Source organism: Protopterus annectens, chromosome 7.part1, assembly GCF_019279795.1.
Source record: "Protopterus annectens isolate FY-2018-M chromosome 7.part1, PAN1.0, whole genome shotgun sequence".
NCBI classification, from domain to species: Eukaryota; Metazoa; Chordata; order Ceratodontiformes; family Protopteridae; genus Protopterus; species Protopterus annectens.
This window is the reverse complement of record NC_056740.1, coordinates 4,794,396-4,814,871: the sequence shown is the minus strand read 5'-3', so window position 1 is coordinate 4,814,871 and position 20,476 is coordinate 4,794,396. Positions and strand designations below refer to the sequence as shown.

Here is a 20,476-nt window from a genome sequence, read left to right as displayed (position 1 = left end):
ACTCTTGTGGGAGGAGAGGCTGGACTCTGCTCTTCTGAGCTGGGAATTTCTGGTTAAAGGCTTATAGTGCCTGCATATTTGAACTGTTTCTTACTGAAATTGGTACACCTTGTTTGCTGCAGCATAGACTAGATCCAGGCCTGCTGAATCTAGCTTTGTTTGTATGCTTGTTGCTTGTTTGCTTGTTATTTCCCTGAAATGCTAATTCCACCTAAAACATGGCTTTTCAGCGCTTCTGTGGATCCCTAGTGATATCTGCATTGCTTACTGTACTTATTTCCTTGTTTCACTTGAAAGAAAGTTACTGTTTGTCATTTTTGCATTTAAGTTACCTGTAACACATTGCATTTAAGTTACCTGGCACTTGCTCACTAAAGCAATTATATAAGTCAGAACTAAAAAATTAAAAGCACTACACCCTCACAAACTCCCCTTGAGTACCTTGTTCCCCATTGGCCCTTTTTTTTCAATTATAAAGGAATCCCCAATACTATTCTAGCATGTCCAAAGGTCAGTTGTCAATCTCCTCTCCGGTCCAGCTGGTGCATCTGGGAATCTTGAGGCAATGTTACAACTGCCTCATGTACACAGACAACCCTCTTCTCCTCCCAACAAATTCCAACACATGTGAGAGATGTAACCATATAGCCAAACTGGAGGATAAGCTCTCTCAACTCAGAAATGGCGTAACCAGTCAGGAGGAGAAGGAAACCACACTCACTACAATTCCAGTCTCACATAGACCTACCACGACAGCAAACCAAACACATAAACACACAAAAACATACTCAGAGGCTCTAAATAAAAATCTGCCTAAGCAGCAGAGACCTCCAAAGCAGACACCCAAGCAACCGCTACCCCAAAACAAAACACGTGCAACACATAGCTCACAAAGCCAGTGTGCCGAACAGTCACAGCCCTTAAGGCAAAACAACACACCTGATACACTTGTAATAGGTGACTCTATTGTCAGGCACACTGACGTCCCGCTCACCAGGCTGAACAAGGAGAAGATCACGGTGAGCTGCCTGTCGGGTGCTAGGATCTGCCACATAACACAAGCACTCAGGTCACTCCAAGGCAAGTACAAATATGACTCAGTCATTGTCCATGCTGGTGTGAATGACCTGAGACGTACCTCCCTGGACTACATGAAAAGAGACATAGAGGAGCTCTCTGAGCATGTAGCCCAGGCCGGTATGACCCTGACCTTGAGTAGCATCTTACCCTCACCAAGAATGATGCCACAATATGAAGACCAGATGATCAATGTTAACAATTGGCTTAAGTATTGGTGTTATTCAAAGGGGATCCAATGCCTGTCAGCCTGGGATGACATGCTCGACAAGCCACGATGCTTCGCTAGGGACGGCTTGCGCCTGTCACCCCTGGGCTTTCGGATATTGGCAAAGGCTCTCGCCACCCCCATAGTGCCTTTTTTAGGCAAGGCTCAAAAGACAAACCCATCTCCATAGGTATCACAAGGGATAAGAAACTAAGAGTAATGCTACTCAACGCCAGAAGTCTAAACCTCAAGATGCACGCACTCGAAACTCTCCTTAGCATGGAGAACATCGATATCAGTGCAGTAACAGAAACCTGGTTCAAGGCTCCTGAGAGCACCCCAGCACTACCAGGTTATACCTCATACCAAGCTTTTCGGTCCCAAAACCTGGACCAAACCACAAAAGGAGGGGGAGTATCAATATTCGTCAAAGATACCCACACCTCCAGGTTGGTGGCACAGCACGAAGCATCAGAGACTATCCATGTGCAACTAACAGTGGGTAAAACTGCCTTCCAGTTTATAGCCTGCTACAGACCACCCTCCCAAACCCAGGAACCCCACTCAGCCATCCTGAGAACACTGGAAAATATGAAGATCTCTCCAAACACCATTATATTGGGTGACTTGGACTACCCAAACATAGACTGGGAGCATTACTCTAGCTCCATCACCCTAGCCCAAAGGTTCCTAGAATTTATAAACTCAAATGTTATGGAACAACGTGTTACCACTCCCACAAGAGGGGAAAAAATACTGGACCTGATCATCATCAACATGGGGACTCTATGCTCCAGACCAGAAGTGTATCCCTCACTGGTAAGATCAGACCATAAACTAATCTCACTGGATATTCACATCTCGACCCCACCCCCTGCCCAGAAAACCACAGTGAAAAACTTCTCTAAAGCAAATTTCACACTCCTCAAAACCAAGGTGGAATCCTTCAAAGCCCCCGGGCCTGTGGAAAATACGGCCCAGACCGCAGAATCCTTTATAAATGTATTCTATGAACACCTTCAGGAATGCATGGATCATGCAATCCCAAATAAAACCAAGACCCAATCCTCCAAAGGCAGACTTCCTGTCTGGTGGACCCCAGCCATAAACAAACTATACAATAGAAGGAGGAAGCTACTACATGATAAAGCAAAATCCCAAAAAGGGAAGGCATCTCTGATCAGTATTAGCAAAAAACTACGGGCATTCATAAAATCGTCTAAGGCCAGCTTTGAGAAAAAAATTGCACAGGACACTAAGGATAATCATAAGGCTTTCTTTAGTTATGTTAGGAACCTGGGTGGGAATTCCCAGATATGCTCAGAATTAGTCCAAAATGACAAAAAATACACCAAACCCACAGACATTGCCAACATCCTAGCTGACAGGTTCAGCGCAAACTTCTCCCCCCCCCACCAAAAGGGCAAATATCTATCCCAGCAGAGTGCTGCCCCCCTGATATCTCAAATGCTCAGGTAAGAGCCACCCTCTCCAAAGCAAAAAACACAGCATCAATGGGACCAGATGGTGTCCCGGGCTGCATCCTACATGAACTCCAAGAAGAGCTAAACCCAAACATAAAACTACTGTTCAATCTCAGCCTTACTACAGGATATGTACCCAAAGAGTGGCGTACAGCAACAGTGGTCCCTCTCCACAAAGGTGGTGCCTCAACGGATCCTGGAAACTATCGCCCCATAAGCCTGACTAGCTTGGTCTGCAAAGCTATGGAAAGGATAACCATGGACCTCATAAAAAAAGATACTGGGGACCTACAGACACTGAAACCTACCCAGTTCGGCTTTGTTAAGGGCAGATCCTGCCTCTTAAACTTGGTTGATTTCTTTGAAACAGTCACCAAGGCCATTGACTAGGGGAAGGTGGTCCACACAGCCTACCGGGACCTCGCAAAAGCCTTCGATACAATACCCCACTCGGGCATTATAGATAAGCTCACCAGCTTAAATATAAACCCCTATGTCACTAGATGGGTTGCAAACTGGCTCAAGGACAGAACTCACATGGTTAGAATTGCTGGAGCCATGTCAGACTCCAAACCAGTTACAAGTGGCGTCCCACAGGGCTCAGTCCTGGAACCTCTCTTGTTCGGTATATATTTCTTGGAAGTACAGGCCAACATGGAAGGACTGTGGCTGACCAAGTTCGCAGATGACTGCAAACTGGGCGCCATAATTGACTCTCCAGCCGACACAAGCATCCTCCAAAAGGGCTTCATAGAAACAGACAACTGGTGCCAGAGCCATGGCCTCAAGCTAAATGCCAAAAAGTGTATAGTCATCCCCTTTGGCAAAAACAAAGTGCCCACAAATTACCACATAGGTGGTAATCCATTAAGTATGGAAGAAGTAATTGGACCCAAGTTGATAGCAATCTCTCATTTGACAATCATGTGGCCAAAGTGGTTAGAAAAACATTTTATATAGCCCACCTAATCATGAAGGGATTCACATCTAGATCAGGGGAGGTCATCATGCCTCTTTATTCATCCCTCATCAGGCCCATAATTGAGTACAATGCCCCTTTTGGGATGTACCTTACCAGACACCTACAGCAACTGGAAAGACCCCAAATGTACCTCACCAAGAGGATCAAAGGGTTCAAACAGATGCCATATGCTGCCTGGTTAAAGAAACTCCAGCTCTACTCAGTGGCATACCGCCTGCTCAGAGGTGATCTGTGCCTGACGTATAAAGCCATGTCCAACCCGGAATTAATGAACATGCTGCACCTCAGAAAATCCAAATCCCATCGAGCTACGCGCTCGAGAGGCTTGAATCTCAGCACTGAAATAAATAGGACATGCTGGAGGGACAGATTCATAACCCAGAGGCTCCCTTCACTCTGGAATAAAATCCCAGTCCAGGTTAGGCAGAGTCCCTCATTGACTCTCTTCAAGAGGAATCTTGATGAGTGGATGGGAGATCGTAGGTTTACCCCGGGTATCACGTCTGTGTCACTGTTAGACAGAGGCACAATATACTAACCTCAAAAAAGGGCATAGCAAAATTAATTTAAAATGGGTGGCGAAAGCCAAACACACTCTGGCTAGGCTTATAAATGCCCTAGGGCAGATAGCCTAGTATGAACCTATGAACCTATATTGTGGACATGCCAGTGCTAGCCATGACATGGCATGCTACAACATGACTGCAACATTAAACATCACACATACCCAATGTGTGTCATGTGACCTATAACCTCAATAGCATTACAAGACATATATGTGTCACTTTGTACAAATGGTGATTGCTATACATATTGTGTATAGGTGCATATGTTTGCACACACACAACATTGAGGTGCATAGCAATGACTGCTATGTGTAGTACTGTGGTCACTGTAACTGGATGGGGTGAAGTACCAAGAGCCATCATCATCATCATGCATCATGTGGTCACTCAAGGCTACTAATGTGTGCCAGACCACCACCTAGCATGCTGTACCTGAACTGCAGTACCGTGGCTACATTCACAATTACACAGCCACTTGTTACATGGGTTTGTAAGGTGCCCAGTAGGGAGCGTTGCCTAACATGAATGTGTTAGGTGTTGAAGAGTGTCGCACAGCCCCATGATAGGCCTCTACTCCTCAGATATATTATGTGTGCTGTGTGGATGACATGTGGGATACTGAAGTGTGGCCTTACAGTGGGTGTCTGGATACACCATGTGTAGCATGTTAAGGTGTACTGCGTATGACAAAGTTGTTTTTGTTGTGTACATGTGTATCAACTATGCCTATCCAATGTCCAGTACGGTGTTGCCACAATTGTGTGTAAGGCTCTGTGTATTGCATGTGATTGAGGCAGCTACTGACATTACTGAGATGTGCATAGTCTCACAGCAAACATGCACAGCATGCATTATGCGTAGGTGTGTTACGTGTACATGGCCTACACCTCACCTATGACATGCACATTTCATTAGCAATATTAAATTTATAACACACTCACCAGCATCGACTGGCTGCCTTGCTGTCAACCAGGGGGACCTACAAGAATATGAGACAGTTTGTCAGTGGCCACAACTGTGGCATTGCTACTGTGAGTTTGCTAAACTACAGTAGTACAACAGTCAACAGTCACAGGCGTACAGATTATATTCCAAATATCAGTATTGCACAACACTAGGCAGCACAACTGCTAAACACACAGTACACATCTCACATATACATAATCTACCAATACAGGTAACAGTAGTCTACAGATAGGGCATGTTACCTGCACATTCCATGTTAACATGCTGGGTGGCTCCGGCCTCCATGATGACACATGTATGTTGCTGTTCCTGTTGTTGGCCAGGAGCCACCACGCTTATGAGCAGCTCCTCCACTCTGGTGAGGGGGGATGAATGGCTACCCCACCACCTGTGGCAAGCTGTTGTCTACGGATATCAGACTCACACCACCGGACATGTCTAATTAAATCACTGTGATGGCGTACCTGCTCATATGTCCGGTTATGCATGCCTATGTCATTTACCCGATGAACAAGATCTTGCCACAGTGCAGTCCGCTCATGCTGGTCCTGGCTGGTTCTAGAGAACAGTAGGGTGTAGTGCTGCACCAGTCTGCTGTGTATTTCCTGTTCTTCTGCAGCTGTATAACACAGGTTGCGTTGGTGGGCCATGCCCCTGGAAGACAAACAATATGTGTGAGCAAGTCATGTGGCACACTTAACATTCTAAAGTACAGATATCAATTAACTGCCATATATAGCATCCGATTGGCTGTCAGAGGATACACATGTTCAATACCACATATTAGTGCTCAGGCCACAACTGGCTGACAGTGCCTGGCACGCTGTATATATCAAACCATGTTCTGCACAGCAACAAAGAGAAGCCAGTATGTAAGACTATACACCAGTACATGGCACACTGTATGTGACACAATGCACCACCTAGCCACAGGAGGTATATATCAAGCTAATGCATAAAGAAAGATGTCATCCATTGCAATTAATGTAAAGTACAGTTACAGTATTACCAGTATACCACCCTAGTCGTTGATGCTAAACCCCTGCCTAACATATGTACACAGTTGTTAATATAGGTGGCATACTGCTGTACTAGACTATACATGTTGCTAGATACACACGTATACCCTGTAACACACATATGATTGAGGGCATGGTACAGGCATGATTACACACACATCAGACATACATACAACACACAAATGTATGCCAACCCAGATGAGCTTTACCTGTGTACCATACAGTACTGGGTGTCACTACTTACAAAACCTTATGCCTGAGGTATGTAATCTGTGAGGACTACAGGAAACACACAAAACAGTGTTTCCAAGCAATGTGAACATACACCATACTGTACTGTTTAGGCCTACAGCTTCAGGTAGTACTACAGTTCATATGGGAGTTGGATTCACCAGCAGTACCACTCACTAAGCATACATGTATTGCTTTAGCCTACAATGGGACACCACAGTCGACAACAAGGGACTACGTCACACCGTATGCCATACTACTTTTTCTGCCTAGCAATAGCATACACATCTTTTGCTGGGATCACAGCTAGGACACAAACTACCATGACAAAAACAATTTCACACTAAGCTATCACACCTTTACAATCTCGCACACATTCACCAACACATTCACCATCACACTCAGTCAAACTCACATAGCAATTATTGCACTAAGTACATGTGTGTGTGCATCATGTCATAGGTAGGTAATATGCTATTGGCCCTAGGGCCTACAGTAGCCTAGCCATACGCTACCCTGGCCTTTGACACACATGTAATTTAATTTCACTTGCTCCTGTCAACTAGAGCCACAGAGGTGATTCCCGGGGTGTATTTCCTATCTCCCAACCAATCATCAGGAGTATTTATGGCAACTGCTAATGAGGAGCTTGGTTTGCTATTGATAGGTGGTTTGTTCCAGAATATGGCATGTCTCTGAGATAGGAATCTATCCCTCCAGCATGTTCTGTTTAGTGAGCTGACAAGGTTTAGGGCCCTAGAGCGTGTATCTCGGAGGGATTGTAATATGTTTACGTGGAGGATGTCCAACAGCTATGGGTGTGACATAGCTCTGTATGTTAGGCAGAGGTCACCTCTGGGTAGGCGGTATGCAACACAGTCTAGCTGTGGTTTTGTGAGTCGGTCTGCATAGGGCATCTGTTTGAGGCCGGTATTACTCTTTGTGAGGTTTGTCTGTGGCCTTTCCAGTTGCTGTAGTTGTCATGTGAGGTACATACCACATGGGGCATTGGACTCTATAATGGGTTTTAAGTGTGATGAGTAGAGGGGAACACTGACCTATATTTCCCTAGATGACACACCTTTTGTGATGATGTGTACCATGTAGACAGAGAACATGACTAGTGTGGCACTGTGATTATCAAAGGGGAGGCTACTGTCCACCTGTGTCCCATGTTCCCTTATCACACCTTCAGTGTTAGGTAGACTACCACTTATGTGGTAGTTAATGGGTACGGTGTTTTGGCAAGAAGGGATGGCACTGCAGTGTCAACACTGAGCTTCAGTCCATGCCTTGGTCACCAGGAACCTGTCGCAGTAAGTATGACCCTGTGCCTCTCTCTTTCTCTCTCTCTCTCTCTCTTCATATATATATATATATATATATATATATATATATATATATATATATACATACACATACATATATAGATACATATGAACATCCATTGCTGTACATATAGGCACATATACAGTTCACTTTTCATGGTGGGAATATCAATTATGCAACAGTTGTGAGATATACAGTTATGTAATAATATTGCACAGTGTTGTGCAAAATGCATTGAAGGTGTCCTCAGCCCATGTAGCTTTAACAAGCCTCACTGGCTGCAACACTGCAACACTGACAAATCATACCCACAGTGTTTAACTACCACATGTCAGATGCCAGCACTGCATGCTGTTTTCTTTGCCACACACTACAACCTACATAGAAATATGCACATAACAACCTTCAACAATATATATATATATATATATATATATATATATATATATATATATATATATATATATATATATATATATATATATATATATATGTATATATATATATATATATATATATATATATATATATCTACACACACACACACACACACACACCCTTCTCAAACAGTTGCAGTATGTCCCTTGCCCTATGCACATGTACAGATACATATAGATACGTACTGCTGCCACATATGGATGATTCACAGTATGTAGAGTACTCTTCAAAAACATCTACTGCATGCCAGCAAATAAATATGTGTTACATACCTTTCCTTTGTATTTCTCTGTTCCGTCTGTTTTTAAAGGAAATATATATATATTTTTTGGGTTTCTCTGTCTGTTGGTGTTGCTCTTTCTTTTTCTGTGTCTCTCTGTTTCTGTCTCTTTGTCTGTGTCTCTGTCTTTGTCTCTCTCTCTCTCTCTCTCTCTCTCTCTCTCTCTCTCTGTTGCTGCAATGATATTATTGCATGTGTGGACAGCAAGTACAGCCTGCTTTTCTAGGTAGCACATGTGCATGTAATGGCCTCTGCACCAATTGGTGCCCACCATTTAGTAATTGCATGCAGCCTGCTGTGTGGTAATTGCAGCACTCACTGTCATAGCAGCCCACTGCTACAAAATGCTAAGTTAGGTAGGTGTAGCCCTTTCAGCTTTCCAAGGTGAGGCCCATACTTGTTTGCTGTGGACACCGTTGTGTCAGTCAGAAGGTTGGTATACTTCTTATATCTGAAGCTAGGGTTGTAGCCAGTGATTTGCATGTTGTACTCAAACCTGATTGTTGCTGCTTCTAGTACACACTTGTCAGTGCAGAATATTACTCACCCCTCCAAATGCTAACACAAGATACATGGGAGTATGTACTTTCTTTTCTAATTAGACATCTGCCATACAAAAATAGTTATTGCAATGTATTCTTCTGGCACATGGACTGTTTGTGAACTACTATACTGTAAATATTAATTTACTCACTTCTGAACAGTTTGTGGTTATTTTGTGTTGACATTAGCACAGGCTGCTCAAGACAACTGGACAAATTTCAGTACTGAGTATGCCTACCTACATCATTGGTAGAGCCTGAATACACAGGTATATTGTTCTTTTGGGTAGGGGTGCAGAAGTACAGAGAGCATTATTTATTATTGTGTGATGTTTATCTCGCTGAACGCACAGGGTTGCTGTGTACCTGTTAGTCTATCAAGGCAAGTAGTCTGTCTGCGTAGCTCCCACCTGTGGACATATCCAGATGGTAGCCAGAGGTTAGCCTATTATTCTTTGGCTGTGCACCACACCAGTCTTTTCAGCACTGGAACATTAGCATTGTCACAGTTGGTTGCTACCAGTACATGGCTACATCCTTTGATATGTCTGTTGTACTCCTACATAAGGGTATGCTTGTGGGACTCCTTTCAAAGCTATTTGCAGAGTGTGTAACAGCAGAAAAGCTGATATGCCTGTGTGTGTCTGCCTCTGCCAGGCCTCTGATACACTCAGGAATATATTTGAACAGCCTCAGGGAAAGGTACATATAAGTGAGGTACACCTGTAATATATTACAGACATTAAGTTGAGACTGTGAGAGAATCACAGCATATGTATTAATACACCTTTTCTGACGTGCAAGCAGTATCTACTCTTACTTATTGACATTATTCATTAAGTGTAATTCCCCAATTTTCTGCCTAACGTCAGTACTTTTCAGAGGGATTCAGAGGGACACAGCTAACATTTGTTTACGAATCAGGGACATCCCTGACAAGCAGTCACAGTTGAGAAGTATGGCCTCTGCCCTATTCAAATATGCCAGTGTTTATTCTGCTCTGATACTGTGTGGGGTTTGTAAAGTGCTACTGTAACATTATTTCCTGCTAGAATGGCTGGTTCTCTTTTCAGTCATGTCATGCAATTCCACAACAACTGCTGGTAAAGATCCACAGAACAAGATTTGTGTTATGGCATTCCTATTTTCCCTTTACATTCACTCATTGTAATGCATGATATATTTATTACAGCACCAATTTGTTGTATGTTAACTGTGGCTTGGTGGTACTTCATGCAGTGTAATGTGTCCAAGGTCCAGGGTTCAAGACTGACAGAGGTGTTTTATTTTGCTGCTCAGCAAAAAAAGGGCCCTGCCATGCAGAGTGACTAAGGCACTTTTAAGCGGGTTTGCGCGGGTTTGCGTGACACTTAGCAATACTTAGCTAAGCGCAGACATGCGCACACACACTCAAACCCGCTTACTACTGCTTAAAAGTGCTTACTCCCACTAACCCCCGCGCTAATTTCTTTGAAAGAAAAGAAAATGGGGAGATAGGAAAGTGGTGAAAAAGGGGGCACAAAGAGGGAAAGACAGTAGGCAAACCAGCTCGGGATGTGCAGGATGTGTGTAGGGAAGGTCCATAGCTGCCCATTTCTTTACCAGCAACAGCTGTGCATATGTTAGAAATTTGGAGTGAAATTTGAAACCTTCTGCCCCTGAGAGAGGGGTGAGGACAACAAAGTATGTTGTACTGCCAATTATAATTAGCAGTTTACATGTCCAGCGGACATGTGTGTGAAATGGGCAGCTATGAATGGGGTGTGATTTTTTTGCGGGAGCAGATTGCCCACTTTTTTTTTTTCAGGTGAGAGTGGAATGTGAGGTAAGGGAAGTAGGTATGTTGTGGGAGGTAGGTTGGGCAGGTAAACAGACAAGACAAACAAGATGCATACAGGGGCGGAATATGACACATGGGGTGGGTGAACACAATTGACGGGGAAGGATGTTTGGAAATCTCAAGCCCATGAGCCCACAGATGATAACAGTGTAACTGAGATCCCCACCCATGGGCAGTTACCACTGTACCTTCACAGCCCGGAGGGTGGCTGTGCTGGGGGCTGTGTAGGAGGGGCAGGCTCACCCGTGAGTTGTGCCACTCTTGCCTCGAGCTGGCGTAGGGGATCAGCGACTGAACACTGGATCTCCCTACGCACCACAGCCCGGACCTTTTGGAGGGTGACAGGTGGCCCTCCTCCACCCACGCTCACACGGGGGGGGACAAGCCCCATCCCCTGCAGCTCTTCCACCCGAAGGTGGCACAGAACCAACAGAGGAGGGAGGCCTGGGCTGGGCACCGGACTTGCTGGTGCCAGGTGCAATCGCCAGCTGAGGAGGGACAGGTGGGTCCGCTGGGACCAGCCTTCCTATATGTTCTGTGTTTAGGTGTATTTAATGACAACATAGACAACAGCATTCTAAATTAGTTGCAACAGCATGCAGTAATATTCCCATTAACCCAACACACCAGGGTTCCAACAGTTGAACAGCAAGCATAACACATGCATATATTGAACAACAGTGGACATTCCAACAGCATGCAGGAATGATTGGTGGCAACAGGCCACCAAGATTGTGGTGTTTGAACAGGGCACATGCATCAAAGTAAATGCAGATATTTATAGAACAATAGGACATATGTCCCAACAAATGTTTTGAGATTACACATACCCATTGAGGTGTGGAATTGCATTGTTTATGCACATGCAGTAGGGTATAAAAAGATCCCGCCATTAACATCTTATATGTACTTATAGTTTACACTACATTCCTATTGACTGCAGGTGTATATCCCCTACATGTATTATTACACTAGGCAATGTGCATTAGGTTGCGTATTGGGTTTGGCTAGCTCATTATATACCTGACCTATATCTGACATGGCTAGCTCATTATATACCTGACCTATATCTGACATACTAACTGTCCAGGATGCAGATGTTACTGCTACGTATTTATTTATTTTATTTATATTTATATATCTACATATCTGGATGTATTCACGTGACATTTTCAGTTATATTTCTACAGCCCCCTACATTTCTAGCAGCACACTCACATTTCTGGGGAACACATTAACAAACTACTTGTGTGCCAGATTTACCTATGCATGCCAGCCATTAACCAACTGTTGAGGACTGTATATATGCTTCACAGCTACTGGCACTTCCTTCATCCACTCTATATGGGACTGCCTACCTGTGGGCTGACAGCGCTTAATACAACAGTACTATTTATATAATGCAAGAGTACAACAACATTTCAAAGTAAGTGACACGGACACACTCCAGGTATTATACCTTTATTAATTACATTACACACTTTTATAGAGGCTCTCTCATTTATTTGATATTACAGTGCATGCAGAAGACTTATCCAAGACGTATTATACCTTTATTAATAGGTTACAACAGTCTTTTTCATGCAGAGATATTATTCAGGACTTATTTTACCTTTATTAATGGGTTACAACACTCTTTTTCTGGCTTTCTCACTTATTTTATATAACAGTACATGCAGAGAAATTATTCAGGGCATTTTATGGCTTTATTATTGGGCTGCAACACTTTTTTTCAGGCTCTCTCACTTATTTTATATAACAATACACGCAGAATAATTACTAAATTGCCTGGTGGTGCAGCCTTAGTAGCCGATTTGCATAGGCTTGCTGATTTACAGCACGGACACCTGCAGCTGTGAAGTAAATGAAGGGATATTGAGACATACCTATCCATTATATAGACTACAATAGCATTTCTTACGTACTTCATTCCATGGCTACCTACTCAGTAGTGGGGCGTCTTGTATGTCATGGGCCTCCTGTATCCATCAGTTCAGTAGGTCCTGCTTCCGTCTCTTCAGGTCTACATGGTGGTGATGGACCTGCTCACCAGTCCAAGGGACGCCTGTGGCACTGGTGAGATCATGAGCTAACCAGTTCCAAGCCTCCGCTTTGTACTCCATCCCTTGAAACTGGCCCTGCAGGAGTCTTGACTCATGATGGTGGACAAGGAGCCAAACCATGTATTTTGACTCCTCGATGCCCCACCGTTGCGCTCGAAAGGAAGTACCCTCTCCAGCACCGGCCATTCTGACTACAGATGGGAACTACAATCAGTTATGGTGAGTATTCCCGCCTATGGAGCTTAAATATGCCTCATTTCCCTCACTTATTTGTAATTGGCCGTTTTTGAAAATTCTCAGCTAACAGCAAACCTGCTTAACAATGGTTAAACTTCCATTTATAAGTATATATATGTTAACAGTGCATGTTTATGCTAAGCTATCATGGCTTAGTGGTTCAGTACTTTGATTATGGTGCACAGTGTCCCCGGTTCAAGCCTTGTCATTGCTTTTTATTGTACTACTGTCCAGACAGGCTAGGGGGTGTGGCTGTGTTTAGGTGACTTTGCTCAATGTTGCTCTACTTTGCTCCACGTTGCCCGACATTGCAGACGGTGCGCTGGTTAGCGTGGTGCGTAGTTCTGCGCAAACCTATTGCACTAGGTAAAGCTCTGCTTAGCTATGGGCAACTATATTGCGCTAGGTAAAGCATTGCTTAGCTATGGGCAACTATATTGCACTGGGTACAATGCTGCTTAGCTATGGGCAACTATATTGCACTGGGTACAATGCTGCTTAGCTATGGGCAATTATATGTCAATATCCCTAATGCTGCTCACCTTCTTATATTTATATATATACATTTTGTTCACTAATACAGAGGCCATTTCATTGCTTTTTACTAAAATTTAATTTGTATATGTCAGGAATTATTGTATATACTAATTTAAAACATAAAATCGAAAGGGGAGTGGTGGGACTTAAACCGGGAATGCCTCCCCTTTGTGTGAAGGCTCTACCACTATGCTATTGCTATTTGGCTTAATTTGCATAAACATTTCTTATTATGCTCTTCGATGTCAAAATTGCTAACTGTAGCTAAGCAATGGGAACACACGCGCAAACACGTGCAAATACGGGCAGCTATATCGGGAATTATAAAAAAAAAAATTAGTTTACATTTTACAATTACAAAATGGTTTAGTATGTGGGGATGTGTAGTGTTTGCTATGTGTACATTTCAGCGGACTCGCTCATTGCACTTGTCATTTTCACATTTATATGGTTGCAGGGGCGTGTATATTTGGACTGCTCGGCAGTCCAACACGCCCCCTGCAGTCTTACACACTCCATGTTAGCCTTCCAGTTGAGTCAGCGTGCCCTCATGGATATGCATGGCGCTCTGACGTCATAGTCTTAGACGGCAGTCTCCGAGTAAGACTTGGTTAGTCTTACACGGAGGATTACTGAATCCCCCCCATACATTTTACTTGAGCTCCCCTTTTTAATGGAAGCATATAATTTTAAATGTTAATTAATCCGTTCTTATACTGTGTTTTTATAGGATGGCTGTGTCAGGTGGTTTTGATGTATTGTGTACATATATATATATATATATATATATATATATATATATATATATATATATATGTATTTAAATTCAAATGTATTAAATTAACACTGAGGAAGGGATATTCCCGAAAGCTTTGTTTTAATAAAGTGATTTTTTCTTGTTCTATTTGTTTTCTTGGATACTTTCGTACTCAGAATAGAAGAGATTCAGAACTGTGGTTGGAAAGTGTTTCTTTGTTAACAAACCAAGTTGTCCCAGGACATCTTCATGAGGGGTTAGATAGATATTAGTGGTGTTAAGTGAGTTGGGAAAGTGAAAGGGTTAAGTGGAGGCAGGGAGGATTGAGAGGAAATGAAATAAGGGTAGGGAGGGGCTTAAGAGGTTTAGACAAGTGTAGCTGGGTAAACAATCACATTTTGGTGTGAACTTGTTACAGCAAGTTCTGCGTCCATGGTGACTTGTGGGTGTTAGTGTGGTCAGGTAGGCCTTGGACTAGTGGTCTGTGGAAGAGGTGGGTTGTGTTCATTAACTGGGTTTTGGTTGGCAGTAGTTGTGTAATGTTGTTTTTGTTTTGGTTGGCAGGGAAGGGCAGTTCTGGTGTGTGGTTTTGGGCCATGGGCTGTGTCGTGGTGGTTTGGGGGGGTGGCTTTTTGGGTCCTGCAGGGGAGGCATGCTACTGCACATCCATTGATTTGCTGACTGGCTGCCTAATGTGTTGGTCATTGAGTTGGCTTTGCGTGCTAGGTCTGTCGGAGATGCATTTGTTTGGATTTCCAGCATCAGTTCAGGAGTGTGGGTCCCATGTTGGCTTTTCTCGGTTGCTGTTCACCACTGTGGTCGTTGCTGGTGAGGCCATGGCTGTTGGCTTGGGTGGGTGCAGTGTTGTCATTGGTTAGGATAAGTTTCTGTTCTTTCCTGCTGTGGTGGCCAATCGGTGTGCATTGCGAGTGTTTTTGTGGACTACGGGTATGCTCTGGTGGTGGGGGCAGTGCACATGCACTGTCCATTTGGGGTTTGTATAAAAGGGGAAGAAAAAAAAAAGAGTTTAATGCAGTTATGTATATTCACATGAATGGATAGGTGATGGAGGACAGAGATTGTGGCTTGGTGGGGTGATGTGCATGTGTCTATCCTCGGGCAGGGGGTGGGATTGGATTGGCAGGTTGTGCTTGATGTGGTGAGAGTGGTTACTCGCATGGATATTCGGGGAACAGGTGCGCACCACAGGGCTGGGCACTTTGCTGCCTCCACAGAGCAGTTTTAGGCTCGGTGCTTCTACTGGATGTTCCAATGTGGCACAAAAAATGCTTGAAGCTGGGATTCCAAATCTGACTACATCAAGGTATCTCATCTTTGTGACAGGAGTCTTGGTGTCACATTCCTGAGGCATTCAGCTTTGCAGCAACTTGAGCACATTCATAGATTGCTTTTCGCTGAGTAGATGGCACTCCTTCCATGCCTGGGTTTTCTGTGCACCATGCATTCAGGCCTTGGGGAAGCTGTGGTGGAGTTTTCTTATTTGTTGGAGACTGTGACTCCACTGGCCAGTTTCCCAGAGGCCCGCGAACTGAACTCAGCTTGGCCTGAACAGAGTGAATCGTCAATGGGTAGCCTATTACTGGATGGTTTGTATATCCCCAGAGGGCCAAGAAAGATTCCTTGATGTACTTTGACCATAATGACATATTGATTTGATAAACTCGTGTGCCTGTGCCTTTGCAGTTGGTTGTGCTCAGAGATTCCTAGACCTAGTGGGGGCTTACCTCTCTTCAAGAAAATTGGTCTTTATCAAGACTCCAGGCTGTTTCCAGACACAAGCACAGCTGCTGGGATTGGAGCACCCATGCCAGTCTGAGCATTTCAGCATTGCCCGGGGTGGGGGTGTATGGTGGGGGTGGTGGTTTCTTTTGAGGTCTTGCTTGGTTGTCCTGCAGTGACTTCTCAGTGGTTCAGCTGGGGGCGGAGGGCCAGTGTGTTTCGTTGGACCTGGGAAGCACTGCAGCCCTGCATTTTGGTTTTCTCTGCCTTGGGTACAGGTTGATATGTGTATGGAAGAAGGAAAGAAAGAGAGAAGGGGACACTCAGTTGATGCTGTCAGGGGCTTTTTGTGGGCCCCAACTATGGTGGAGTAAAGGATATTACTGCACATGCGTAGTGCAGTGTTAATCATCAGCCATAGTTAGGTAAGCCCCAGTATTCCGATAACTTCCATTAGATAGGCTATTCAGCCAAATTTGAGCAAGATTGCAGGTAGGAAGGGAGGTAGGGCATTGCTTTAACAGATGCTCGGTTTCAGACTTCCTACCATTCTGCAAATTCAGACTAATGCAATCTGTCTGAGAGTGGCATCTGAAGATGTGCCACTTTCTATTGGCAGCTCACTTTGTGTATGTTTTTGTATTCATGGGTGCACTTGGCAGTTAGTCACTGTTTAGGGAGACCAGGGGCTTCATGTCTGGTTGAATTAGTGGTTTGGGGCTGTCTTGCAGAATGGGATTGACATCTATCTGATTGTATACAGATATTGGTAGCTAATTGTGTTCTGTAGGCAGGCCTTTCCATGCTACACTGGTGTACCAAGTATTGGCTTGTGACTGAGTTTGTGATGGTGGTCCCCCCTTAAAAAAAAAAAAAAAAAGATGATCCCTATGGTGACTTTGTAGGCACACTCTCATCGGGTGCTCCATGGTCAGTCCCAGTTGGTTGGGACAAAGGAGTGATTTGGGAACATGTGGAGGGAGAAGGGTGATGCTTTGAGACAGGTTTGAATGCATATGTTTTCATGATTCACCCTGCTAGTGTTTGTGGTTTGATGGTGGTGTTTCTCAGGCTGAATAGGCTGATGTTTGTGCTTGGCATTGGACTTGGAGGGTGCTTTTCTTTGTGGCCTTGTCCAGAGATTTTGTTATGTGGGTTTGGACCTAAGCTGTTGGGCATGATGCTGCATTTTTCTATGAGCCGGGATGGAGTTGGGGTGGGTTCTCAGGCAATTGGCCTACGGTCCGTGGGTGGCATTGTTTGTCCCTTGCCTCATTCTCATGGTGGTGGTGAATGTGTTTGGCTGCTGTTTTGGGTTCTTGAGGAGACTGTGCCTGTTTTCGTGGGTTTCCTCATGAAGGTTTGGTGGCCATGCATGCGTGAGTGGTGCTAGCGACTGTTGGGGGGTTAAGGCAGGCATCTACGGGTGGTTGATTCCAAGTTTGTGGGGAATGTCTCATGGCTTCAGTTTACTAGTTTACTTATGCAGTTGTGGCTTGCTTACATCGGTGGCAAAAAGGACTCATCAGGCATAGCTTCACATTTAAAGGTTGCAGTTAGGAAATAATGATAGACACTTAGGTTGCGGACTCCATACCCTTCGGAAAGTCATGATAATGCAAAACATTTTGTTTGATCCTCTTATCATAGTTTGTGAGCAGTACATTCAACTTTGTCCCATTTGTTGTTAGTTCTTGTGTTTAGAGATAGAGGGGTATGGCTAACATTTGCTGGATTAACAGCGGTTCAACAAGACCTACTTTCTCTGCAGCAGATGAAAGTCGACCAGTGGAACAGTTGCCTCCATGCAGGGGCAGAGTGTGATACTACGGATTGGAAGGTTTGGCCAGCCGGGATAAGTGAAAGGGTACACTCAATGGCTGCACATCATCTTTCGGGATCTGCCATTTACAGCATAAACAGACACCACAACATTTGAAACTACATTTGTCACTGCTGTAAGGGTGGCTCAAGGGAGGCAATGTCAGTGGAGAAGTCTCTTCCTAGGAAATTTAGCTGGAATCCCAAGGGATGTCACAATTCTTTTTCTTTAGGCTTGTCAGTTGAATATGTTTGGTTGAGGTGGGAATGTTTATTCTTGATGCAGCGAGCTTTGTACTCAGGTGTAGATTTTCGCAGAGTGTTACAATTTTGCTTCATATTTTCAGTCTTTTCCTCAGACCATTTCTAATTGAAGGGAATTACAGGGGTGAGTTACACCTTTCATCAGTACAGATTTTGCATAGCTTTGGTCCAACATCCATACACTGTGCTAAGTGATGTAGTATGGAATCGCCAAGGTTACCCTGGTGGTGGATATTGATAGGTCCCTTCAGGTGTGGGGTTTAGTTGTAACATACTCGACGGGTAGTTAAATTTATAGTGGGTGTTTGATAGGTTCGTTGAAAGCATAGCTTCAGTGTTGGCTACTTTGGCATAAATGTGTGTGGTGGTGGTACAATCCTTCCCAGGTTGACAGGACTGGTTGTTTTTGAAGATGCCTTGAAATGTGCGTTATGTATTTTAGATGATTTACATGTCTTTTCTTTCTTGCAGATGTGGGTTTTGGAATGCTGCTGCTATCATGTGGAATAGGTAGGTAGAAGGTGGAGCCTTCTCTTTACATCTTAGAGGATTTACTTTTGTCTTTTTTGTTGCAGATGGTGGTGTGATGAGTACTAGTTGTGGCGCTACACAGTGAGTTCGCAGATGATGGAAGCAGTTGCGAGTGAGGAGGTTACACATGGGGAGCACAAGTGGGCATCAGTTACTGACTGAAGTAAGTGGATTTCAAAGTTGTTGAGTTTTGGTAGAGGATTTACACTGCTAGCCAGAGAAGGACAGGCATTTCAGTTTGTGATCTCAGGGTTAATTGGTTGTACAATCTGTTCTATTAACTGTTTTAATATGTTAGATCAATGTTTGAAAGGTACCTACAGTGGGCCTGATGAGGTTACAGGTAATGCATTTTATTTAGTGCTCATTAAGGTACGCCACTGTGAATGGGTTTCAGGCAGGTGCATTGGAGTCACAACACTCCTAGTATCATAGGAAGTCATTAGGCTACTGGCTCTGGGGCGATTACAAGCTAGACAAGTTTGGCTCTTATTTCTGTGGGTAGCACTTATCACTCATGTCCAATGGGATATGAGTAAAAAAAAAATAAATAAAAGAGGGGACTGGTCCAATATTTTGGTGCAGAGTTTGGCAAACACTTGATAGGGGTGGCAGGGATCCTTGTCAGTGCCTCCATGTTAAGTAATGGTATGTGTTCACATAGAATTTATTGGGTTTTTTTTTCTTTGCAGATTGCTGAAGTGCAGAAGACATCATGCGGTGGCTTATAAAGGGGATCTGAAAGGTGATGCTTTTTGATAGGATGGATATTCTTGCCACTGGGATGGAGCACAATGAAGGTCTGAGTAATTACCTTATTAAGGCGTATTAGAGCTCTGTGTTCCAACAGTGGTTAAGAATGGTTAGTAGTTTGAGTGTTCTAGTTTGGACAGTTGCTAGGAGGTTCTGAGTGGGGTGGCCTGGGTTTTAGTATGGATTGTCATTTGGTAATGAGTGAATTGGGGGTGTTTATGGCTGGGCACATAGAGTACTTCATTGCTGAGCATAGGTGAGTTTTCAAGAACTAGGTCAAGGGGTGCTGGTTTTCTGCCATTCAGAGTTAGGGCATTAAAGTTTTGGAGTTAAGCTATTCCCTACAGTAATCAGGTTAATGCATAGCCAAAATGGCGTAGTTTGGTGGGCTAAGGTGATATGCTACAGTTGACAGAGTTGTGGCTATAGGTTGTCATTCTGTTCAGGTTGAGCCATAATTAGTGGCTGGAAGGAAGTGGTCTAAAAAATGTATTCACTTGGATTGGATGTCCTGGTGGTACAGTGGAATCATGGGTAACCCTACTTTTTTTAGTTTCATTAGGGCATGTTTCAGGGCTGGTATGCAGGATTCTAAGGCTTTCCAGATGATGGGTACACCAAATGATGTTTGGCTTAACTCTTCCCATTATGGGAGGTACTTGGTTGGGTAGAAGGGAGGGGGAACAGCCTGGGCAGGCTGGTTGGTGGAGAAGAGGGACAGGCTAGCTCTCTTCTGTTCCCCCTCTGTTGTCTGGATGTTCATTTCAAGGAGCTGGGGAAAGGAAAATGAGCAGCTGGAGGAAGCTTGTTG

The 20,476-nt window shown here is 44.0% G+C and overlaps 1 protein-coding gene across 1 annotated transcript in view; it reads left to right on the top strand.

Moving 5' to 3' along the window:
- LOC122807522 (solute carrier family 26 member 6-like) overlaps positions 1-19,643 on the top strand; it is a 516,873-nt gene extending 497,230 nt beyond the window's left edge. Inside the window, exon 19 of the mRNA XM_044078447.1 lies at positions 19,605-19,643. Coding sequence (XP_043934382.1) covers positions 19,605-19,643 — 39 coding nt within the window. The remainder of the gene's footprint in view (positions 1-19,604) is intronic.
- Positions 19,644-20,476: the final 833 nt, after the last annotated feature.